Source organism: Pholcus phalangioides, unplaced genomic scaffold (assembly GCF_987345545.1).
Source record: "Pholcus phalangioides strain wild (caught in Gottingen) unplaced genomic scaffold, Ppha-v1.0 ptg000017l_1, whole genome shotgun sequence".
In the NCBI taxonomy this organism is placed as follows: Eukaryota; Metazoa; Arthropoda; class Arachnida; order Araneae; family Pholcidae; genus Pholcus; species Pholcus phalangioides.
Window position 1 is genome coordinate 36293575 of NW_028301610.1, and position 27373 is coordinate 36320947.

At 36.7% G+C, this 27373-nt stretch overlaps 1 protein-coding gene across 1 annotated transcript in view; it reads left to right on the top strand.

The window, feature by feature from the left end:
• The first annotated feature begins 1770 nt into the window (after positions 1-1770).
• Positions 1771-27373, top strand: part of pcx (pecanex) — a 359123-nt gene continuing 333520 nt past the window's right edge. The window contains exons 1-2 of the mRNA XM_089247188.1: positions 1771-2055; positions 22847-23040. Of these exons, the coding sequence (XP_089103314.1) occupies positions 1903-2055; positions 22847-23040 (347 nt within the window). The 5' untranslated portion in view covers positions 1771-1902. The remainder of the gene's footprint in view (positions 2056-22846; positions 23041-27373) is intronic.

The window sequence follows — 27373 nt, forward strand, 5'->3', positions numbered from 1 at the left end:
TATTTTACATTGTATGGTAATTGATAGGCTGACCATATTTCCTCGAGATAAATACGGGACATTGGGATTCCAAATACGGGAAAATACGGGACATCGCCAATTATCGCCAAACACGACGCCAAAATCAAACAAAGTTGCCAAATATTGCGGAAATTACGGAAAAATCACAATGGCGGGAAATGATGCATTACTGCAAATTGCAGTGGATTAAAATGTATTCCACGGAAAAAAAACGTTTACCAAGGCAAATGTGGGAGATTAATATCCCATATATAGTTGTAACTATCATAAAATAATTTGAGTTGAAAAATAATTTCAATCTACGACTTTAATAAAAAATAAAAATTCAAGTAGGCTTCGTGTGAAATACGGGAAAAACCGGGACACTTTTGCCAAAAAGGCGGGACAGACAAAAAAAGAGAAAATACCGGGACTGTCCCGGGAAATACGGGACGTATGGTCACCCTAGTAATTGAAATGTTATTGAATTAACTTCATTGTAACAACCAGTATGGGACCTTGATGTCTCCTTGGTGGTTTTCATCAACTTAATGCATTGTTATTATTCACTTAACATATTAATATTAATAAATTCAAATTGAATGAGAGTGAACAAAAGAGTGACTTCGAATCACAGGTATTGCACAGGGTGAAAAAGGGAGGGGAGTGTAAGGGTTGGGAACGCTATTGTGACTTTTCAGTATGGTGGCGCCATCTGTTGTGAACTGAGGTAAGTGAGTCGTTGGGAAGGCGGAACGAGCGAGCGTCCTCATTTCGGAGTTTGCAAACCTGGTAACCTTACGGTGACTATCTGAAGATGACCGTTTATAGCAAGTGTTCTGGATGCTTTAAATAGGAATTGTTACTGGAACTTATTGTTTGGCCGTAAAACAGGAGTGACCGTTATTGTTTCGCCGTTAGACAGGTTTTACAGGATAAAAATGTAAATAATTCAGTGTCGCTTTTTTTTCCAGCAAGAACCGTAGCAGCGGCAACGACTGTTTTGTGTTGCTCAACGTTGATTCACCAATTCATTAAACCTTATTTTCAATTTTATTAGTGATTTTGCTACCGATTTTTTTCAGTTTTACTAACGATTTTATGTTAGATATTTTTCAGTTTTATTAACGATTTTATTTCTAATTGATTATTGAGATTCTAAATATGTGATTATTATACAAGTGCATTTTATCTGATTTGAATAAAAGTCTGATGGGGTCTCCCTGTTCGGGGCAATGGCCGAAATTGACGATAGAGCATGGGCCTTGTTCGGTTTAAAGGAAAAGTGTTACTTTTAGGGAGGGGCACCGCAGAGCCGGCAAAATTGGCGTACGTGCCTATATATGCTTTGAAGTGGTTCTTTTATCTACTAAAGTTTAGTAATTACACTATTCTGGGGAGCCGCACGTGACCATGAATAGGGCTACGGAGCCCCGAGTGAAAAAAGTTTGAGAATCACTGTTGCAGAAAGTCGTATTAAAAAATTTTTGACACTGGGTTGGTGTGGCCCCTGATCTAGAATGTCCAGCTAGAAAAAGATGACCAAGGTCTCACAGTCTCATGAAATTAAATTCATTGAAGTTAAAATCGGAATTTTCTTCAAGAGCAAACCAAGCTTTACAATAAAAACATGTTTTTGCAAATGCCAGTACCTAAAGAAAATCTTTTTGGTTTACCCATCATGATCTTTGCTCTTCGAAAACAAGCTTGTTTTTGTTTTCCGTTAATGATTATTTAATGAATTTCAATGTTGGAGAAAAGTTATATTCCGAGTACGGCGTAACCTGGCAACATGTGTATTTTACGAGTTATCTTCCCATAGTAAATTGAGTTTGTGAGTTATGTCCTATATTAATTGTACATATAAATAATAATATGTTAGGAAACGTTATATTTTAGAAAATGGGTTATCAAGCCCTTGAAATTCTTCGACAAGGGGTTTGGGCGTCATTTACCGGGGGTTGGTTTTACGATCCCCGTCAGGGACATTTTTGCAACATCGGACATTTATATATTTGGTTACTGTTATTGTGCCTGCCTTTCGGATTTTACATGGTATGTAAAAAAAAACTATAAACACTCAAATGAAACCAGTTAGATACATTGTAAACATTCAATCCTATATTAATACACTTCACCACACATATTGTGAAATTTAATTTCTCCATTTTTCTATATGTATTACTTCCATTCTACTACATCTATGAATAATATTTCAGTTTTTTTTTCAAATATTTTAATCAGAAATTGGTTTATGAATTCCCGCTTTTAAGAGGGGTTCTTAGCATGCAGTATAATATTTTTCTTTTCTAATAAACTGCTACTTATTACTTACTACAATTATCTTGACTTTGATGATTCACCTCTTTGAATGATGGATAAAATTATGATTCTTACATTATTGACATTTGCGCATCTAAATCTCTTTTTAAATTTCGATGTATTTGAATATGGATACTGACTGACATGATTTAAATCAATTGTGGATATCAAAGCAGGAAGTGATGTGTTCTTTACTACTTGTAATTTTTAAATATTAATTTTTACATGTATCCATAGGCATAAACTTGTGTTGGATCCAAGGTCCCCTCCCCCATATTTTCCATCATCTCATTTGATAATTTTTGTCACACCACGATCCTTTTCTGCTCACGAGGGCTAATTAGACCGGGACCTACAATTTATTGCCTATTCTGAACGGCAGGCTTGTATTTTATACTCATCGAGAGGTTGGTGCGCTAACCCCTTGATGGGGGACTCCTTGCGGTAGCAATGTTTTCTGCGGTTATGTCACCGTTTCTCTCGTACCCCTGTGTCAGGAAAGTTTTCTGACAAGGATGAACCGGGTATTGAACTCGCGAAACCTCTAAATATCCTTTGATACTTTAGACGAGTAGCTTATCGACCTGGGCTACCGCGCCTTCCATCATTTATATCTTACCTATAAAAATATTGTGTTTGAGTTGCCCTTCTCCAATATGTTTGAGCTCTCCCAATATTTTCAATGAGTTTATGCCCATGTATGTAACATGTAGTCCAATTCTTGTACAGCGAAACCTCCCAATAACGGCAACTACTAGGGCTGAGATTGGATATATGGGAAGAGATGCGGTATAATCCAGATCCCCTTGGCGAAATTTTTTTTTTTGGTGCCAAACACGTCCGACAGCCTGAAAAGTCGTCAAGGCCACTGCCCGAAATTTGTCAGTTCGTGAACTGGCCAATTTCGTTGAAAATTGACCTGGTTAATATCAAAATTTTATTCTTTGGCCTGCCAATTTGCGAAGCGGCTGGTGATCATTACTACTAAACCACACATGCACCTAGTCCGTATTCCTCTGCAGAACCTCTTATGAATTGGTGCATGCGGGAATGTACGTGTAGTGAAACCTGACGTGAAGTTTGTTTCTGTGCAATGCTTGTTATGTGTGGTGCTGCGATCTGCCACCAGTTTTTCTAACTATGAATGAAGTGTGATGATTGAATAATTTATCGTTGTAGGTCTGTTGTTCTCTGTGGGGAGACTTTTTACTGTGGAGATCAGCTCACATTTATTTGCGCCTCGAAGTTGGGAACAAAGTTGGTGATCACTGGCCAAAGTCTGAAAAAAAACATGATTCTGCCATCGCCAAGTTGCAGTATTTTCTTGTAATAATTACGGCCACGTTAGCAATGGCAACCCTAATGATCAAAGGAATCAGAATATCGATGTCTCAGATAATATAGTACTTAAAATTTTTAAAATCTTTTATGGCATTTACTATCATGCTTCCATTGTATATCACGTTTTAATATCAATTTTGTATTGTTTTTTAAGAATTAGAAGGGGTTTAAAAGGTTGTATCCTCCGCGAACATGGTGAGATGGGGCATGCCCCCCCCCCCCTACCCCATAGGGCTGCTCCCAATGGCCAAGACCACAGCTCTCACTATAGTGATCATCCTAAAATTGATTCATATCAAAAACAAATCTGGATGGATGCTGTAATAATTTTTTTTTTCAAACTGACAAAGAAAACTTGTCTGTATTATTATAAAGGGTGGTAACTATCAACCACCCAATATTTACACCCGTGATTCCTTGTGAAGAACTGATGTGGAAAAGTGTTTTCAGTTTTTTAATTTGACCAATAATTAATGACTTATAACCAAGGCCTGGATGTTGTTCACCTAAAAAATTCTAAAAAATGCCCTGAAAAATTGAAAAGAAATTCCTAAAAATGACAAAACATGCATCAGAATAACAATACAAAGTTGAAAATCTTTTATGTTCAAAAGTCTAATGGAAAATTTTCAAGAACAAATTCAGATTTTATTTCTTTCGTTTTTTAATCCATCCCATTCTCAACATTACATTTCATCAAAAATTACTGATATTAATTTCGAATTTTCCTAATAAAAAAAATTTTTTAAAATATGAACCACAAAAATGTATTTATCCACTTAATGAAGAAAAAATATGTATATTCAAACTTTTCACATTTTTGAAGGTTTAGATTTTATAGGGGCATATTTTTGAGAAAAAAACTGATTCACAATCTGATTCACTGTTCTTCAATCTCGAAATTTTCAGACTTTTCCATCAAGACAGCAGAAATATTTCTAAGGGTAGTAAGTCCACTGTTTTTTTTTGATCAATTTGTCGAATTTCGCTACAAAAGATTGGCCCATCCCGCTTTTTGCATGCCTAAGAACTTCTACTGGATAGTGGAAAACCAAAATACTGAAGTTTGATCTTATGTAATCCAATTGTCCTTCAATATTATTTTGACAAAACAAAGTTTGTGAAATTCTAATGCATGCAGCACTTATCAAATTCATTTAGTATGGATTTGACTATTTGAAAATTTTCACTGTAGAATATGCAAGCATTTAGCCATGTTCCCCATCTCATAACCATGGGCTTTAGAGGCAGAGCTTTGGTGTAGTAGTTTGGTAATGTAGGAGCTTTGGTGTAGTATTTTGGTAATGTAGGAGCTTTGGTGTAGTAGTTTAGTAATGTAGGAGCTTTGGTGTAGTAGTTTAGTAATGTAGGAGCTTTGGTGTAGTAGTTTAGTAATGTAGGAGCTTTGGTGTAGTAGTTTAGTAATGTAGGAGCTTTGGTCTGAAAAACTTCAATGCGATAATGAGATTTCACAAAAACCTTTCCACATTGAAAAGATGGTCATCAAATTTTTTCACAAATGCTATGCATTGCATGAGCAAGGTAAGTTATATGTATAGCTTTCGGATACAAATGTCTGATCGCTCACCCTGCTTTTATCCTATATGGAGTAGCATTGGTCAAGAAAATTAAAATATTATTGTGCTCCACACACCATTTGACCACAAAGCATTCATGCTTTTGTCAAAAAGTTACCAGATAGTGAAATGATTGACTTTCTCTAGAATCTCATAGAAAACTTTTTCCTGGATGATCCGGCTCGAGAATTCCTTTAATGACATTAGCAACTGGGCATGCTTCAGAATTAGTTGTTTCATCTATTGAAACAAAGTTTTTTGCCTGCTATGACTTTGTCCGTCATTTCAATAAAACAATCACTCACTGAATTTTTTCACAGCATTGATTCATCGGGTATGCAATATTCAGTGTACTTCTCCAAGAAGTCCCTAAACTTTGAATTGTTCAGCTTTTCAAAAGGTGTGTTAGCTAATATTAATGTGTCACACATTTCCTTGAAGGATATCTTCGAAGAGGATGATGTAGACTGCTTACACTATTTAAAGCGGAGTTGAGATGATAGACTTTTTCTTGACTGCTCAATTCCCTTTTTATGCTTATTCCTTCAAATGTGCTGTGCGACAGTAAATTTCTTTTCATCTGCAACTAGTTTCTCACACACTTTGCAAAACAAAATTATCCGATCACTAGAAAAACATCCTCTCCAAATTGTTTAACTAGCTTTTGTAAGAGACAAAATTTAGATGGTTTGCTTTTTAGGCATTTAAAATTCAGCAATCCTCATTCAGTATACAAGCTTCAGTGCAAAAGTTTGAGAAAATTTTCAAGTTATCTCTTGTGCTCTAATTTATCTTTGGAAAAAAATATGTTACTGTTCAAGAGAGACCTATCATGATGTGAGAGCCCTTTCTAAGTAGTGGGCTATGTTTTTAATTTTCTTTGGATGCATTAATATAACCTACTACTTCTTTCCCTTTGCTTTTTCTTGCCAATGAACGGCTTAATTGACTTCTTATCTTCGGTGAAAGACTTTTGAAGTTCTTATACCAATGCAATCTGTTGTATTTTTCACTCTGTGACTGCAGCCAAATTATAAACATGCTCTCTTCTGTCTGGTTCCCACATTTGGACTAAGATATTTTTCTGTGATGTGTAGGCTACTTCGCTTTTTGTTTAAATTGAATTCTTTTATCACAATGAAGTCCTAGTTTGCTTTTTATAAATGATATTTTTGATAATATTACTCAATGTAATTAGCACACACCTATATTTAATTTCTTTCACCTTTTATACTCTGAAAATTTTATTAGAAAAGTGAAAAATATCTTAAAAATTCCAAAAGATGCCCTTAAAGCGAAAAAGGTCAAATAATTCAGAAAAATGCAGATGTCATTAACAACTTGGCTCTGGTTATAATGCTTTAAAAATTGATGACGTCACTTCAAAATCCTGCCAAATTCAGTGAACGTACAACAAATGTTTAACTTGGTGTTTTTTTTAAACTGAACAATGATATAATCCTAAGAAATCGAGAAAGTAAACCAGTTTCTTTTTCCTCTTTTGTTGTGTGTGCACTTTTCAAATTTTTGCAGTTGTTAATTATTACGATTTTCTTAGATTGCCGACTTTTTGAGTTCACCCATAAGATTAAAAAAATAAATAGATACTGCAGATCCAAAAATTCTGAAATTTTACTCAAATGTGTTACACGCGCCATGTGTTAATAAAATGAATCTCAGACTTAGAAGTTAACCCAAGTATTTTTAAAAAAAATATTGAATTCTCAGTTTTTTGAAATTTGTATATATTTTTTGAAACTTCACAATTCATAAAATTCTAACGGATGATCAGATATATCGAAATTCATCTTACTTTCATCTTACATAAGACATGCCATATAAATATTTTTACGAAATTTCTGAATTTTTGGTGTAGTAGGTTTTTTTTACATCAAACTGATGAGCTCAAAAACTGCAATTTGTGGAAATCGCGTTCAAAGTGTTTTTTCTATTATTACAATATTTATTAATTTTTCATTTTATTTTGAAAAAAACAAATTAACCCGATTGACACAAAATTTTTTGCATTTGATTTGCACAATTGAATGAAATATTTTTCAAAGTCATGTATGAAAAATCGATTTCAGGGGTCATGACACCCCTTAAATGAATAAAGTATCTCCAACAATTTTGAGATGAAATTTTTTTCCAGTTCCAATTTAGAAGTTTTCGAAGATTTACATGTTGCATCACAGATTTTGATTGTAATTCTGTAACACAATTAACTGAGCAACACAATAAGTATAATGAATGAAATCTATCACAGTTACAAATTGTCACAATGAAGTTTAACAATTACAGTTTAAAATTAAAATCGAAACCATATTTGGAACAGACATGGCTTTTATTTCAAAAATTGAGAGGAATCATAATTTTTCGAAAGAAAAATTAGGAAATGAAATACATATAACAGCATAAGGAAAAATTAATAGTGCCTAGGCATCACCTCCTAGAGATAGAAGGCTTCTGCACTGTTTACCATAAACGTCATTCAGAATACCTAGCAAGTTTGCCACATTTTGAAACACAGCATCCTATTTTGTTTCTTATTTTGGCGTAGAATCTTCCTGATTGGCTCACAAATACCGCGTAGTGATTGGATGTGGGGCATAGAAATTGCCAATTCTGAAGCCGATCATTTCTTTTCCTCACAACGATGATGCTGGATTTTTTCCCCTGAATATTCTGAGGGAAAATGGACTGCTTACTGACGTCACAAGCTGAGTGCGGAGGCCTTCTATCTCTAGGAGGTTCTGGCCTAGGGCGGTGACAAACTGAAGTCGGTCTCTGTTAAGATGGGGGCCTGGGGCAACTGCCCCCTTATAAATATACATCCTTTTCTAACATGACAAGCACAATTATTTTTAATTGGTCATTTGTTTTGGCTCAGTTTGACCTAATTGGTCCTTGCGCCACAAAAATCAACCTCTAATCCAATAAATACACCCCAGAATAAAAACCTTCATCTAAAAAATTAACAATCCATTACTGAATCATGCAGGCTGGAATAAATTTCGAAGTAGTCCAAATCTTTCTTGTGAAGAAGTAAAGTAAAAACTTATTAATATTTCAGCTCGATAAAAATCAATTGCAGTCAAAAGGAAAAGAAAAATCTTCATTGCAACATGCAGAAATCGGTATTAAAATGTGTCTTGATGAATAATCAATAGAAAATATATGAAACCACTAATTATTTTGAATGTCACTACATAAAATGACTAGTTTGATTGAAAGTTTCTGATCGAATCATTATTATTTTATTGTTTTTACAAGTCACCTTCGTCAGGCTATCATTATTGCAATCTTCGTTAAAGTTTTTTACACGTGACTGTGTTGATGAAATTGTAAAATAACTTGAAAAATATTGCAGTTTTTCATTGATCAACACGTAATCTGATTAAAACGACAGCATATAAAAACGATTGTGTAGTAAACACAATGCACTGTATGCACCTTCCCTCAAAAAATTTGAGTTGATAGTGAAAGAGAAAAAAGAACCACATTGTGGCAAAAAAGTGTTGATTTGGTTAAAAAAATTTTCAAGTACTCATTTGGCTAACACTTTACAAATATAAAATTTAATTTATTCAGGGAATTTAAGGTTAAAGGATTATTAATTATTAAATAAATTGTTTAAACCATTTATTTAATAAATTATCTGTTCAACCCTTTACCACATTTTTTAGTTAAATACGAAAGTAAAGTAGTGATGGTTAAAATCACTGCCCGGGGGGGGGGGGGCACAGATCCAGGGAGATGTGCCATAAGGGGTATTTTCAATTTGGCATCATTATAGAATTATATGAGAAATGATAAAATTGTTTGCCAATTGCAACAGCACCTAACGTTGTTGCTGCTGCTAGTAAATTGAGTATTAACTTCAAACGTAAAATCTCTTGATTGCTCCAGCTGGGGCGGGGCATAGGTGGCGTAACCCAATGATAACCTAAAACCCCTCGGGTCACTTTTTCCTTCTAGAGTTTTTGTGAAGTGGGTCCTCACTAATTTACGAACATGCAAAGCAATGTACATAATCCCCCCGTGTGTTATCGAATTCCTTATATACCAAATGTCTTGCAGCCCTAGTAACCATTCATTGTTTTGCCTTATCAGATAGAGGGGGTGTTACTTGATTGACGCGCAGCTACTTACATTGGTGAAGTCGACTGATCTAGTGTATATATCCATATATGAATTGACATCATCGTGCTCCCCAGCAATAATGACCGTGCCCCCCCCCCCCCCCAGACTTGCAAGTCTATTTACGCGTATGCCAGAGATACTTTGTTTTATCGAGAGATACTTTGGTTTATTGTAGAGGTGTATCAGCACCTCGGTTGTATACCTTGTGTTATATCATAGTCGCGCTTGTGGGAGGAATGCATAAAGGTATAATAAAACACATATCCAATATAGACCTTTTATGAAATTAAAACCTGTCTTAAATGGAATCAACAAACAATCGCGGCAGTTACTAGTCTTTAATCAATCATCATGCAGAGATGAGAATTTTGTCATTTTCAAATACCCGGAATTTCGGAAAAGGACGCATAAAAATTTGGTTCACGCGTCCTCTTCCTAGTTCCAAGAAGAAAAAAAGAGAAAACCTTCCCAACTTTTTTTCCCGTCTATCGTAATCGCACGAGATTTTGAAAAAGTGGTTTCACTACTTTGTTTACTGTACTGTATTGATATAAACTGAAGAGCCAGAAAAATTGGTACAGGCATGCGTATGCAAATAAAGAGATATGGAACCAATCAGAGTACGGCGCTGCGATCGGCAACGCCTATATAACACAACAAGTGTCTGGCATAGTTGTTAGATCGGTTACTGCTGCTACAATGGCAGGTTATCGAGATTTAAGTGAGTTTGAACGTGGTGTTATAGTCAGCGCACGAGAGATGGGGCATAGCATCTCCGAGGTAGCGATGAAATTTGGATTTTCACGTACGACCATTTCACGAGTGTTAGGCTAAGCGCAAATTGAGTCGTGTGCAGCGTTCGCGGGTGAGCGGGACCTGAGTGCGATGACGTCAACACGCCCCACGCGTAGCGAGGGGATGCGCATATTGGAACGCGTTCCCAGTGCACGAGTGTTTTAGAAAGGAAACAATTTCGGGAGACTGGAACCTTGTCATTTGGGAGGCTCCCGGAGCCTGGATTAGTGGTAATTAAATTTGACATTAATGAAGACAACATTAATTAAAAATAAAATGCGGAAAAATGCGCTGAAAAATACACATTAAAATACCGTATATAAAAACGTGAACAGAAGAAATAATAAAAAATTAGGATTGATGACACGTCAAAATTAGAGAATAATTAAACTATTGAAAATTCAGATGTTTCTGATTAATTTTTCCTTTAAAAAAACTAAAGGTACATAAATTAATGAAAACTTTACATTAATTAATCGAAATTGAAAATGGATAAAAATTAAGGTAAATTTAGGAGGGATAAAAATGTTAATGAAAATTTAGGAGGGATAAAAATTTTAATGAAAATTAAAGGTTTATGAAAATTAATGAAATTATATAAAATTTAAGAAAATTCAAAATTTAGAATGAATCATACAATAAATTTAATTAAAAATTATTATATAATTAACAGAAATTGGATTAATGAATATTCCGAAATGAATGGAATTTTTCCGAAATTAATCCCATAATGAATGAAAATTTGGAACTTATGAAAAGTTAAAACAAATGAAACCATTGATCACAAATTAAAATTAATAAATAATTCCAAAACTGCTGGGAATTCATATTTAATGGAAAAATAGATTAGTGAAACACCAGAATTAGTGAAATTAATAATTAAATTTCAAATTTAATGAAAAATTATTCCTCTATCGATCGATAAAATATAATTAATGAATATTCGGAATTAAAGCCGAATTCAGAAATTTAATGGAAAATATTTCGTAGGCTATTAAAAAAACAAAAGTAGATTTTTCTCTGAAAATTAATAAAAATTATGGATGCGTAAAAATTAATAAAAATTCAGAATTAATGACAATTTTTTAAATTTGGAATCAAAAAATTAGTGAAAATCCCGAAATAAATTAATCCCATAATGATTTCTGAAATTAATGAATCCCATAATGATTTCTGAAATTAATGAATCCCATTATGATTTCTGAAATTAATGAATCCCAAAATGAATTCCGAAAAATAACTCCATAATGATTTCTGAAATTAATGAATCCCAAAATGAATTCCGAAAAATAACTCCATAATGATTTCTGAAATTAATGAATCCCAAAATGAATTCCGAAAAATAACTCCATAATGAATTAAAATTTAGAGCTAATGAAAAGTCAAAACCTTGGAAAGAACAATAATATCTAATAAAAACTCAAAGAAAGAAAATAATTCAAGAATTAATTGATTATATATGTAAATAACGTTGATATTAAACAACAGTTTTCATAAGAGAATACGAACTCAATCAAAATGACGGTTTAATTTTTAAAAAACCCCTACCGAATACGAAGAATCGTGCGCGCGTACATGCGCTTAGCGTAGTGTCACCTCGTGTCTGAATTTGCGCTGTCTTTCAGAGTGCTGCCCTGCTTCGTGTCGCGAACGCTGCATGCGGCTCAATTTGCGCTTTGTCTTATAGTCGGCGCACGAGAGATGGGACACAGCATCTCCGAGGTAGCGATGAAATTTGGTTTTTCACGTACGACCATTTCACGAGTGTACCGTGAATATCGGGAATCCGGTAAAAAATTAAATTTACGACATCGCTGCGGCCGGAAAAAGATCATGCAAGAACGGAACCAACGACGACTGACGAGAATCATTAAACGTGACAGACGTGCAACCCTTCAGCAAATTGCTGCAGATTTCAATGCTGGGCCATCAACAAGTGTCAGCGTGCTAACCATTCAACGAAACATCATCGATATGAGCTTTCGGAGCCGAAGGCCCACTCATGTACCCTTGATGACTGCACGACACAAAGCTTTACGCCTCGCCTGGGCCCGACAACACCGACATCGTACTGTTGAGGACTGGAAACACGTTGCCTGGTCTGACGAGTCTCGGTTCCAATTGCTTCGAGCTGATGGACGTACATGTCAACAGGGGACCGTTCAAGCTGGTGAAGGCTCTGTGATGGTATGGGGGCGTGTGCAGTTGGCGTGAAATGGGACCCCTGATACGTCTAGATACGACTCTGACAGGTGACAGGTACGTAAGCATCCAGTCTGATCACCTGCACCCATTCATGTCCATTGTGCATTCCGACGGACTTGGACAATTTCAACAGGACAATGCGACACCCCACACGTCCAGAATTGCTACAAAGTGGCTCCAGGAACACTCTTCTGACTTTAGACACTTCCGCTGGCCACCAAAATCCCCAGACATGAACATTATTGAACATATCTGGGATGCCTTGCAACGTGCTGTTCAGAAGAAATCTCCACCCTTCTTACTCCTACGGATTTATGGACAGCCCTGCAGGATTCATGGTGTCAATTACCTCCAGCACTACTTCAGACATTAGTTGAGTTCATGCCACGTCGTGTTGCAGCACTTCTGCGTGCTCGCGGGGGGCCCTACACGATATTAGGCGGGTTACAAGTTTATTTGGCTCTTCAGTGTATACGCGGATTGTTGAAGAATAAGATGAATATCTAGTCGTTTTTTCCCTGAATGAGGGGCCCTGAACAGAAGTTTCAAATTTTTTTTTTATTCCCCTGCGAATTTTCTTCCCTCCGGTTACATACCGGAAATTACGGTACTTTTGCGGCCATCTGCCGGCAATCAAAGGCAGTCTATAATGCGTAAATTCGCCTTGTTCCTACACGATTATGAATGCACATTTTTTGAAAAATCTTAAAGGACTTGGAATGCCTGTTCAAATTGTAAAACATTCTCCTAGAGATCGTTCAGAAAAAAAAAACGAATCTGCAAAACCTTGAATATTCAGTTTTGTCATCTAGCTGTTATGCGGTAGTCACCGTTTCGCATCTTAAAATTCACGGCAGTGTTCGCAGAATCAGCTTCTGGAAGGGCACAAGGGATCTAATTCTTCACAGAAATTACCTACGAAAAAAAGAAGGTAAATCCTGTAATATTTTGATTCGTAATTATGGCTGGCAAAATTCTTAATTGTTGCTATTTCCATAAAACGTTAATTCCCACGCGTAAAAAGTCGTGGCTTGTATTGTCAAGAACTTACAAGAAATTTCAAGATCATGAAGATGATGCAAAGGAACCTGAGGTTAAAGCTGTCGTGGCAGAATTAGTGAAGAAACTCGTGAAGTCTCTCTCCGATGACGTTGAAGCCATTCAAGACATTCCTAAAACCATCAGAACCTGCAGAGATGACACACTCTTCCGGAGCGCATTCAGAACCGCAAAACACTTGGAGACGATGGAGGGCCAGGACGGCAGGGAAAGGCTCTCTAATCATGTATTCGAGAGCTTCCTCACGCTGTCTACGGTCTACCACGAGGACTCCTGTGATATTGCGAGGAAGAAGAAAAAGGTGAAGTCTGTTTCTGCAGCAAAATCGGTGGCCCCGATTTTCTCTCCAGTGCCATTTCCCTCGCCAGGACAAGTTGAAGTAAGCGAAGCTGACCTGACAATTCCCCTACAGCCGCTGGAACCTAAAGAAGTGTCCAATCAAGTCGTGGCAAAAAAAGAGGAGGATGTCGCACCCGAAGCTACCATGATTATCAACAACAGTGGATCGAATCGAAGAATCCCGCCCATTCACATCTCCAGTCAAGGTAACTGGAGAAATATCTCAAAAGATCTGGACGGTATTTGCCCCTCTGGATTCAAAGCAAAAACTGTCAGTGGAAGAGTGACAGTGTTTCCAGAATGTGCTGACGACCATCGCCTTATAACTAGGTACTGTGAGGCAAACGACATAGAATTTCGCACATTTCTTTTAGATTGCGAAAAACCGGACTCCTATGTTCTAAAAGGACTGGAAATAGATTCCTCGGATGAGGACATTTCCCTCTCCCTAAAGGAACTCAATTTTCAGGTGCTTAAAATCCAGCAACTTCGAAGACGTCGGGACGGAAGAAAACTGCCCATCTGGAAAGTGGATCTCCCCCAAGTCCCGGAGTCTGCGAGGATCCTGGATCTCTCAGCATTGGACCATCTCAAGATCAAGGTGAAAAGATTCCTGTACAAGAAGGCACAACGAAATATCATCTGTTACCGCTGCCAGAGCTGGGGACACCATAGTTCGGGATGCAGGGCGGCTGAAAGATGCGTAAAGTGCATTTTGCCGCATGCGTCCCGGCTATGTCCCAACGTTCGAGGAGTGGACAGACCACAGTGCACTAACTGCAAACTTTACCACACGGCGAATTATCGAAAATGTCGATTTTCGCCATACAGTAAAGAGTACAAGGAGACCGCAAAGAAGGCGTTGACTTCTCAAGGACCGTCGCCAGGGCCCCGGGCATGTATCATGGAAAACCGGCCATCAACCCCAGTACAAGCTGAAAAAAAGAATAGGAAGGAGCGTAACTGCCCTCCGAAATCTGCATCTCCAGACTATTCTCCTGGAACAAGCGTCGACAGTTGTGCTAATCCAGTCGACGAACTAGCTGTGGAAATCGAGCCGTTTATCCTGAAATTTATCGGCGAAAACAGCGAACTGAGCCTAACTAGGCTTATTCGCCAGCTTCAAGCTAGCATCGAGAAGTCTGCTTCTATCATCATGAAGTCACTCCCAGTCATCAAGAAAGACTGAAATTCAGGAAAATAAGGGTTTTTTTTGCGTTACAGCCCGCAAGGGCTGGTGTTTCTTCCCCTCTTTCGAACCCGAACGGAAAAAAATTGCGGCTTGCATCATGTTTTTTCAACCTCAACAGCTATCAGTCAATGAGATAGCAGCAACCTGTTTTGGACCAATCGGGATGATTCTGCACTGACGTCACAGCTTCTTGAAGTGCTATTGGCGGCATTTTCCCTCTCGCACCAAAATTTAACCAAATTTCCCGGATTTGACAAAATTTTTCTATTTTTTACACTTTCACGCACACATTTACTGACATTCATATTTTTTCCTTCTCCTTAGGCTCGTCTTGGGCCCGTTTGTAGCCCCACAATCAGCCATTAAGTTGAGCTGAGCATGGGGGTAAATCTCTGATTCTGGTCTGGACAGAAATTACCTACAACACAAATATGTATACATTAAATTTCAAATCCACGCATTACTAATTTGGAGGATAGATGCAAGGCCGCAACTGGGGGAGGGGAGAGCAGGTGGGTCTAGTGCCCCAAGCTCTGAACTAGGGGGGGGGGCACCAAATCAAAGCCTCCTAGAAGTACTAGTATCTAGGAGGCTTTGACCAAATTCACCCTTTAGGACCCTTTTACGGATGCGGGTCCGCATACCCTTTCACACGAGCACTAAAAATACGGACGATCGCCAGCATCTTCAGTTGGAAATGCGTGCATAAAAACTATTTTTTTTCGTAATTTTTGTAATTATTTTTCTCTTTTATCCCTAATTCAGAGTGCCCATAGGCAGCCTAAAGCCATTCTTTGGTGGTTTCATCTAGAGCCCCATAGAATATCGGTATAAAGATGTCTTCGTTCCGATCCTCACAAGCAGTCGATGGAGAAAATATCTTAAAAGATTTTCAAAAGATTTTGAAAAAAAAAATCTGTCTTTTTGGAAAAATATGAAAGAAAAATTCCAAAAACATCCAATGATGTTCCAAGAAAAAAAAAAAATTCAGGAGGTATCAAAGACTTTGCAAATAGAAAAAAATGGGAGGGGAGAGGTTTTCAAAATGTCTGTGCTTATAAATATTCACATCAGAATTCTGTCTTATGCCAGGATTACACTATAAACGTCTTGTAAAAGCTTTTTGATAAAACATGAAAAATTCAACCAATAAGATCACTTTGCAACCGATGCGCCTATTGGTTGAATTTTTCAACTTTTATAAAAAATTTCATAATTCTTTTAAAAATGCAACTAATAAGCTGATTAGTTGCATTTGCTCGAATGCAACCGATAAATTTATTGGTTGCTTTTTTTCAAGTTTTATACATTTATAAAATAACTTTCATAAACCTTTTAGAGTGAAATCCCATCTGTAAATTAGTCACTTCTGAAATTTCAATTTTTGTTTTTAGTTTTGTACTCAATATCGTGTAAAATATACTTGTAGATATCGTTGGGGGAACCACCAAAACTATTCAGGTGCTTAGGGCCTTCAAACGTCTTAATCCGTCGGTTAGTGAACGCCGTACGTGGATAACGTTGTTTAATGAAAGTGGTTTTTTTTTTTTTAAGTTTAACAAAATTAAAAGATTAAAAATTAAAAATATATGTATATATTTAAAATAATTTTAAACATTTGAATAAAAAGAAAAAAATGAAAACTTTTTAATTAAATTTAAAAGTTATTAAAGTATGTATTCAATTAAATATTCGTAATCAACAGAACGGCTTATAATTTTGGTCCCGTCAGTAGCTGTTGTTGACAAGTTTTATTGTATAGAATTGTGAAGTATGGACAAAAGGCAGTTGAAGTTGCTCTATCTCCATCTCAGAAGGAAACTGAGGGATAGACGTATGTGGGTACATCATATTGATGAACAGGGACCTTCATATGGTATTTTTAACGGTATTTATAGCAAATATAATTTAAAGAAATCCGTGCAAAATCATCTTTAAAAAGTAGCCAAAGATGCGGACGAATTCGCTCCGCATCGTGTGAATAGTTCCGAATAACCCAATTGTCAAAACTTCTATGTGCGGATGTGGAGCCCGCACTTAGGGCCCTTTCACACGGAGCGGATGCGGGTCCGCAAGAAGTTTTAACAATTGGAATATACTGCGCCTTTCAGACGAGCCGAAATTTCTCCGCACCTAGGAAATGTTCATGCGGGTCCGGACGTCGTCCGCATGTGTCAAAACCTAAGTCGGGCTCCGCATCCGCACATAGAAGTTTTGACAATAGGTTTATTCGGAGCTATTCAGACGATGCGGATGCGGAGCGAATTCGTCCGCATCTTTGGCTACTTTTTGAAGGTGATTTTTCACGGAATTTTTTTAATTATTTGCCATAAATACCCTTAAAAACACCATATGATGGTCCCTGCTCATTAATATAATGCACCTACATACGTGTATCCCTTCGTTTCCTTCTGAGATTGAGATATAGCAACTTTAACTGCCTTTTGTCCATATTTCACAATTTTATATAATAAAACCTGCCAACAACGGCCACTGACGGGACCAAAATTATAAGCCGTTCTGTTCATTACGAATATTTAATTGACTACATACTTTAATAACTTTTAAATTTAATTTAAAAATTTTAATTTTTTTCTTTTTAAATTTTTAAAATTATTTAAAAAAGATAAATATCTGAAATATTATTTTAAATATTTGTTACTTTTCTTAAATTTTAATCTGTTAATTTTTTAAACTTAAAAAAAAATACTTTTATTAAACAACGTTATCCACGTACGGTGTTCACTCAGGGCCGGATTAAGTCGTTTGAAGACCCTAGCACTTGAATATTTTTGGTGGTTCCCCCGATACCTACAAGTTTATTTTACTCGATATTTAGTCTATAAACTTAAAAAAATGAAATTTTATATTTCAGAAGTGAGACTAATCTAAGGATGGGATTTCACTCTAAAAGGTTTATGAAAGTTATTTTATAAAACTTGAAAAATGTAACCAATAAACACATCTGTTACATTCGAGAGAACTTAACTGATCCGCCTATTGGTTGCATTTTTCAAGTTTTATAAACGAACTTTTATAGTGTAATCCCGGCCTAAGACAGAACACAGGCATTTTGAAAGTCTCTACCCCTCCCCTTTTTTACTACTTGCAAATTATTTGATATCTCCTGAATTTTTTTTTCTTTTTTTTGGAACATCGAATGTTTTGGATGTTTTTGGAATTTTTCTTCCATATTTTTCCGAAAAGACGGATTTTTTTTTTTCATATTTTGAAAATATTTGAAGGCATTTTCTCCCATCGACTACTTGTGAGGATCGGAATGAAGACATCTTTATTCCCATATTCTATGTGGCTCTAGATTAAACCACCAAAGAATGCCTCTAGGCTCTGAATCAGGGGTGAAGGAGAAAAATAATTACAAAAATTGCGAAAAAACAGTTTTTATGCACGAATTTCGAACTAAAGATGCGGGCGATTCGTCCGCATCTTCGTTTTCGTGCTCGTTTGAAAGGGTATGCGGACCCGCATCCGCTCCGTGTGAAAGGGGCCTTAGGTTTTGACACATGCGGAAGATGTCCGGACCCGCATGAACATTTCCTAGGTGCGGGGAAATTTCGGCTCGTCTGAAAGGCTTAGTATATTCCAATTGTTAAAACTTCTTCCGGACCCGCATCCGCTCCGTGTGAAAGGCCCCTTTTGTAACTGCTTCTTTATTGCACGGGGTGCAAAAATGCCTGCTTGCCCCTTATGAGGAAGTATCTAGTTGCGGCCCTAGATAGATGGCACCACCTATTGAACGCAAAACACGCCAAATGCTGGGCACATAAGCACACTGTTAAGTTTCACCAAAACGAATCTGACATAGCTCCCATAATCAGGTGTGAAAAGATGCAGCATTTAAATGGCGACAGATCAGAGCGGTGAACCATCAGGGAGGAAAAATAAAATCATTCTACCCCCCCCCCCCCCCATGTGTTAAATTCTTAGTGTTAATGGGCTTCTTTGCAAGCTTTTCCTACTAGTAGATAATGAAAGCATACCTGCCAACTGTTACGATTTTATCGTATTTAGTATGATTTTAGCCAATTAATACTATTATACGGTTTTGCTTCTAAAAAAAAGATTTTTTTTACCGAATCGCTATTGTTTTTCTGCCTATGTCGCAAACTGGTCAACGTTAGAAATCATTGATGGTCCGTTGGTAGACATCACTTCGCGGAACCAGTAATCGAAAATTCCCGCACTCCCCTCGTTGAAAAAAGAGTAGAACCCTGCTGAAAATTTTCGTGGTAGTTTTATTGGTGCTTACGATGTATCCAACCGCCTCTGACTGTATTATGAAGTATACAGTACTGAGTGGCACATCAATCCTTTAGCATCCATTTGATGAATCAATATTTTTTCAAAATTTGCATGCCATGCTAACTCTTTATGTTTTCATGAATAATATAGCATTTTATTTTTTTAATTCGGACCGAATTTTCTAAATGAACTCGTGCTAAAAATTAAGTTCATAATTCACGCATTCTTGATAGATTTACAATAATAGACCTTAATCCCGATATTTGTGAGTATTGTCAATTTTATCGTGTTTGAAATATTTTTTTTGTGTTATTCAGGGTCGGGAATTTTCGATAAAAAATAATATTGCACCTGATTCCAGTGCAATATTATTCTATTATACAGGGCGTCCATAAAAAGTCCCTGTTTTAAAGTAGCCTACAGGCGAAACCAGTTATCAGAAAAGTGTGAAATTTTGTGGAGGACTTCATGAAGTGATGGGAATTTGTTTCATGGGGGAAAAAATTAGTTGCACATGTCGCCACCAGAGGGTGTTTCACTTTGAATACCTGTAGTAAACATGTAAATTTATGTGATGTCACATAGCAGCTGTTATAAAACCTAGAAACATTCACTAGATCTTGTTTCTCAATGTGTTTGATGCTCACAATGACGATAAGTTTACGAGATCACACTTTCTTAGTCAAATTGTTTTACTAAAATAGCAATTCCGCAGTAACTGCTCTACAGAAATATCATGCTTGGAGCATGTCATTTTTCTTCAGTGTTTTAGATTTGATTGTTGACACATGCTGTGCATAAAAGCGAAGAATTAATTAATTCTTGTTGTGCTTAACTTTTGTTGTGGACATTTGTATTAAGGCATGTGCGTGTTATTCCCACAATTTTCTGCGTCAACTTTTCTACCAAGCACTCATGCAATTTGCGCTATGAATCAGTGGCTAAAAACTAGATCTGCGAGGAAGCAGACTGAAACACCAAAATGAAATACTGTGCACCTGTAGACGTGAAACATATTTTGAATCTTCCAAAAGTGATTCTACCAAAGCTACCGAAACCTACTACATTAGCTATCGTATTGCGAGACAAGGAAAAAATCACACTATTGGTGAAAATATGCATGTTTGCATGTCAGATGCATGTTTGCAGAGGAACGTGCTCTTATAATAAGTTCAATACCTCTGTCAAATAATACGGTGTCTCGAATTGTACAGGATATGTCAGACGATGTTAAGAGCACAGTCATAAGTCATGTCAAAGGTTGTGAATTTTTTTTCTATCCAAGTAAAAAAAAGTACTGACGTTTTGCGCAATATTCTTTGCTACTTGCTAAGCACTTGAAAGAGAATTCGAAGTAAATCTTTTTATTTGTCACCCATTGAAGGGGTCGTATAACTGTTAAAGACTTATTTGAAGCAATTGATCATTATTTCGTTGAAAAAGAATCCAATGGTCAAAATGTATTTGGCTCACAACAGATGGGGCTTCGTGCACACGTGGCGGAAGTCGCCCCCAAAATAAAATGGACGAACTGCTATATTCACAGACAGATCCTTGCATCGAAACAGTTGCCTCCAAATTTGCGAAACGTTCTTGATGATGTGATCAAGGTTTTCAAACTTGTCAAGGTGAATCCTATCCATTACAGGTTGTTTAAATTGTTGTGGGCAGTCCCGTCTTAACGCATGGCCCACCTGGACACCTCAAGAGAAGAGGGGTCTCACAAAAATGAGATCTGGTTGAAATTTTCCAGAATGTACCTGGTAGGGCCTCAGAAAAACAAATTGGCCGGGGGCCCATGATGCTCTTAAGACGGCCCTGGTTGTGGGAGCACATGGACATCCTTCACAACACTTTGCTTTTGTACACCGAAGTTACGTGGCTGTCTCTGGGTTAAGTCCTGATGTTGCTGTTCGAACTTCGGAATAAGGTAGCCCTTTTTTTAGGAAGTGTTTAAAACACATCACAATTTCTTGTTACAAGCCGAGCTAAATTTAACAGTCTGCCACTTGGACGGATTAAAATCCTCGTTTGAAAAATATTTTTCAGAGCCAGAAATGGGTTATCGGTGGACATCTAACCCTTCAAAGAAGGCTATTTTGAACCGGCTTGATTGTCGATTCCAGAAAAAGAGAAATTGTTAGAGCTCGCATCAGATACCCCTCTGAAGATCCTCTTCAATGGCGGAATGGTGAACCTAGTCAGTTTTTTGGCTTGTCGCGGTGACGTGGCGAATACGTTGAACTTCCTAGAAAAGCCATAATATTTTTGTTCCCGTTTGTTATCACCGAGCTTGTTGAACGGGCGTTTTCTTCGTATACTTACATAAAAAATAAATATAGAAGCAAATTGAACGCAGCTCCAGATTTGAGTTTGTATTTATCCTCTTTCGAGCCTAATTTTTCAAAACCTTGTAATACAATATCAAATATCACATTAATTTATTTCCCAATCTTTGTGTTAATTTGTTTGCTTACTTGGAAAATAAAAAAAGCTAAATAATGAAAAATAGACCATTTAATTTAATATTCAACATGTACCTTTTTTTTTTAAGTTTTCCGAAATCTGTAATGGGTGAAACAGATTGGGGGGGGGGGGGAGTCCGGAGGATTCAGGGTTGGGGTACGTGGAAAGGAACTGAGCCAGCTGGGGGTACGCGGACTGAAAAGGGTTGGGAACTACAGCTCTAGATCAAGATATGGAATCTTGGAATCTGGGAGATCTTGCCCCAGTATGGAAAGAGGTTAATGTAGTAACAGAAGCTATGTTTAGCTTGTCAGTGAATAGTGCATTTGCGTTATGCCTAGATTCTATGTGTTGATGCATTTAATATCTTATTCAAAATATTCATAAAGCCTTGTTCACCTTCGAAAAAAAACCCTTTGTTTCTTAATTGAATATCAAGGTTTTTCATAATGTGTTTTGTGTTCTCATGCATAATGCTAATTGTTTTTGGTGCTCTGCTGAAAGTTGTAGTTGGTAGCTTTAAAATGGAAAAATATTAATTTTTATGCTGCAATTAAGATATGTATTGTCTAGTACATCCATCCTAAATCTGATGATCGTGAGCACGATTGTATTCCCTAAAGTAGCAAGAGTGCTCAATGTTTGTGATCAATTTCGTGCTCACGCGTACTTGATCAACCCTTCGATTAAACACCCTGTAAAAATTGCATTCAAGAATTGCAATTATGTAGATTTCAGGCATACAGAGATGCTCTTTGTTTGATGAAACCATGCTCGGGACTTGAAAAATTTTGAAGTCTCTTGGTCTAGTATTACAGCGCTATATCATATTTAGATATGGTTTACCCTACCATACAGTTTTCTTGTTTGTCATTCAGGAAAAAGTCATTTTCTATCACTATTTAAAATCTCATGGGATAACAGGACTATCCTATGTTCTTATCAAAGAGGATAAGAATTTCAGTGTTAACTTATATTAAAAAAAAGTTGAGTGTGTTTGTGTTTTAAATTTTTTTTAATGTGTTTGTGTTCAGTTCTTTAATGTAAAAATGACACTTGATAGAAACATTATGAAAGTTCATTTTTTTTAATATCTTTTAATTCAACTTGTCTAAATATGGTTTATTTCATTTTCAAATTTTAGTGTTTTGCATCATCAATACTTGTATGGGCAGTCTATTGTGCTTCAGTTGCTGCAGTTTTCACCGCAATTAAAGTTGTTAATGTTCAACTGCACAGAGTTTTTGACCGGGGTGACTATTTTGAAGAATCAAGTGATGATTCAGGAAAATCTGATGAGGTAGATGTTGAAGGCAGGATATTACATAGCCAGAAAAAGTTTGTATTTCCATATAATTATAGTTTGAAAAATAAAAGGATTTGAATTATAGAAATTTTAAAGTATAGCATTAGCTATGCAGGCCACCAATATTTGGTATTATAGGTATTGTTTGGCTTCTAGAGCATTCAAATGACAGAACATTCATTTTGTCCCAAGAATGGAAATGACATTTTATATAGATCATTTCAATTTTTGTGACAAATATTGCCAATCTGTTGAATACCAATAATATTGTTCATTGTTTGAATATACATTATTAAATCAGTTGCCAGCGAAGGATTGTGAGAGAGAGAGAGATTAAGCGCTATTCATCTCAAACAACTTATCCAGACTTTTGAAACATCTCATACCTTAAAATTGTACTTGTTTCAGTATATGTATTTTGAGGAAAAAGCATATATAGAGTCATACCTCGGCTAATGAAAATAATTTGTTCCTGAGTCACACATTTGTTAGCCAAAACAAAATTTCTCTATAGGTTTCAATGAAAAATTGTTTAATTCATTCCAGGTATGGCCCAAAATTTGAAGATAAGTTATATAAAACACTAGAGAAGCATTTAAAAAAAGACAAACTGTCCGAAGGCTGAAATAAACAGCTTCACAATTGAATGAAAAATAATTTATTGGAAGTTACGAAACTGAAGATTTTTTATTATTTTACTCCCTGTTCACAACCCAGTCAGGTTCATAGATGCCCTCTTATGTGATGCGGTCAGCTAATTTTTGTATCTCGTACTCATGTAGATGGGGAAAAGACAATCTCCTAGAATGTCCAGACCGTTCATTTTGATAAGAGTCTTCACTGAAAGAAAATGTGCAATGTAAAGGAATGGTCTTGGCACTTATTTTTTAAATACATTTTTGCTTTGCTTAATCATTTATTTTACACAATATAACTCAAAAGCTTTCTGGTAGACAAAGACATATATAGAAAGTTATTTTGAGGCAGACATAAATTAATCTGGCTCTAAAGACTAATTCTGATAATTGTACGAAAATTCAGCTTATAATACTGTTGCTTTATGTTAGAGGGTACATCCATGTTGGATTGGATTGGATTTTGGATTTATTGGCGCAAGGACCAATTTGGTCAAACTGTGCCAAAACATATGACTAATACATCCATTTTAACTAAAATGTTTGTTAGCCGAGGTATCACTTTATATATATTGAAAATTTTCTATAAATTTGTTACCTGATATAATTTACTGTAAGTGGATTTGTTACTACGAGTCTGGTTATTGTATGCCTGGTTTGGCTGGATTATTAAATAGTGTCATGTTAGTTGCAATGATGTCATTTACTTTGTAATAATATTGATATTTTGTTGTGTATAAATCAACTAAATTTTTTATTGATGAAATACATACCCTAATCAAACCAAACCCCTCCACTTTTGGAGTTAACTGTAATAGGGAAGAGTGGGCCAAGACGAGATACCTAGTGCTTTTGGGTTTTTAAAATCAACAGTTTATGCTTGGAAATTTTTGAGGAAAAACAGCTTTTTTCACTGTACATTACTAATGTTTATAATGTTATGCAAAAGAACTTTTGTATTTTTAATTAATTAAGAAAGCATTTTTTGGTTGAAAACCAAAACTTGCCTCGGGCAAGAGGGGTTCACTGTTAGGGCATGATGAGGCTAATCTTGACATAATGCTTTAAGATGAACTGATTCATAATTTTCATCTTTTTCACCTCCACATGTGCAATCATCTTTTACACTTCCAACACTGAATCTTGCCCTTAGTAGACTGAGTACGAATAAACACAGTAAAGATACAACTCTTTTTCCTTTCAGCAGATGACAACTCTCTTACTTTTCAGACACAGTATTTTTGACATATGCTTGAATACTTCTGTTGCGCCAGTCTCCCAATGATTATCGATATTTATCAGCAGGAAATTTGTATTCATTGGAAACTCCAGTTGATAAATCATAAAACTTGTTGATATTGATCTGATTAAATGCTGTTGCCCTTGCCGTACTTGTGGCTTACGGTTTCCCCAAATTTAGGGCCATTCAAGTATTAAGTAAGCAAATTTTTATCTATTTTTGACCCTTTTTGTCAGCAAAATTCCATCAGCACTGCCCCCTACCTCCTAACACATATTGGTGGGGATCAGAAACCTACGTGGGAGGGGGGGCGACGGTGGGGTTTAAACCCGGGACCTCGTGATGCGAGTCCGTCACTATGATCACTCAACCACCACAGTGGCTAAAAGGAAGATTGTATCTTACATTAGTAAATGCTCAAAATGTGCTCCGTCCATTGAGATACATTAAGAAGCATGGCGTGGGATGGAGAGTTGAACCCGCTCCAGCATGGACGGTGTCACTGCCGCATGCAAGGTGACTACGAGGTCTTGTGAGTCAAGCGTATGCCTATACACAAGCTCTTTAAGATGGCCCCATAAAAAAATCTAAAGGGTTTAGATCAGGGGATCTAGCAGGCCACTGTATTGGGCCAATCCACTGATTTGAGTATTCTTGATTTAACCACTCGTGGACATTCGATGCGTAATGGGCCAGTGCCCCATCATGCTGCAGCCAAAGATTTCGCAAGATAGCCAAGGGAAGGTCGTCGATGAAGTCTGGGAGGCAAGAAAACGAGGTAGTTTTCAGCAATCAGACGTTGTGGAAGCAGATATGGTCCCAGAAGATTGTTGTTTATAATGCCACACCAAACATTAATTCCCGAACGAACCTGATGAGCATTTGGCGTGTTACATAGGGATTTGAAAAATCCCAGATATGGCTGTTAAAGACACCTTCACGAGTAAATGTTGCTTCGTCAGTCCATAGAATCCTATTTAGGAAAGTGCTGTCATTGGAATGCTGTTGAAGCAGCCATTGACAGAATTCTTTCCTTCGCGGATAATCTGATGAAAGTGCTTACACCCTTGTGTAATGATACGGATGTAAAAACTCATCGTGCAAAACGTTTAAGACCGTTACGTGACTTGAATTTAATTCTCGTGCTATCGCTCGACTGCTGGCCGTTGGATCCGATTCAACCAACGACGACACATTATCTTCGAAAGCCGGTGTTCTTACAGACGATACTGGCCCAGCGTCTACGTTTGGTTGGGGTAGTACACACCCTGACTCGCGCAATCGGCGGTCCAGTCGCAAAATATCTTTATGGTCTGGGTGCTTTTGTGTTGGATATCGTTGATTGTATAACCTTGCTGCTTATAAGGCTGATCCGTGGCACTCACCTAATATAAGCTGCATGTCATAATATTCTTGTATGCTGAATGCCATCAAATTAGAAATTATAACAATAAATAATTAGACGCAGTACTTTCTAGAATAAAACAAGACGACAAACGCTTATCTATAACCTCTGTGAAGCTAGCTTTGTGAGATGCAAACAACCTGTTCTGACTTGTAAAAAAAGTTTTCTTTCCTGAAAAGTGTGAGGGGAAAAACTGGTTTTTATATCTCTTTCATTTTCTGTATAGCAGGGTTAATACATTTTTAGCATTGCCTAAAACGCCAAGTTATACATTTGATGTACGTTTGGTGAATTTGGCCGGATTTTTAAGTGACGTCATCAATTTTTAAAGCTTTATAACTCATTAATTATGGGTCAGATCAAAAATTGGAACACACTTTTCAATATTAGTTTTTCACAAGGAATCGCATGTGTAATTATTGGACGGTCGATAGTTACCACCTTGTAGATGTTGGCAGATAACATTGGTGCTGACCAAAAATCACATTTTCAAGTATGTCAACAATGGATGTGAGGGTAGAGAGCAACGTGGGCATGTATGGTACTTTCAATGACTTTTTCGCATCGGTTTTTAATAGGAAAGGTGATATCCGAAGTACTGGTATAATAAAGTCCTCAACCATATTAAAATGGAAGATGTGGAAGTCCTAAAACTTCTAAAAATGTATGTGTAAGCAAAGTACCAGGACCGGATGATATTACGAAAATTATGTAAATAGTCATTATTTATCATTTATTATGCCATTTTTCGCCTGTAAATAGCCATTTAACTCTATAAATCTCGCCAACTTAATGACAAACTTGGAAAGTCTGGTGACAGCTCCGATGATTTGGCGATGTCACAGCTGACAAGCCTCCAGGTCGTGGTCGTCCCCATGTAGAAGTTGACAGTTTTCATTTCGGGGCCTCGGAAGAATCGCATTGTATTTATTTATTTTATTTTTTGTTCTACACTAAAATTTGAAACAGCGAAAGCCAGAGATAAATCCAGTCTGGGGCTCTCACTGTAAATATGCAAATTGGGTCCTGGGTTGTGTAGCCCTGGGTTTTATTTGCTTTTAAATGAATACTTACTGACTACTAAG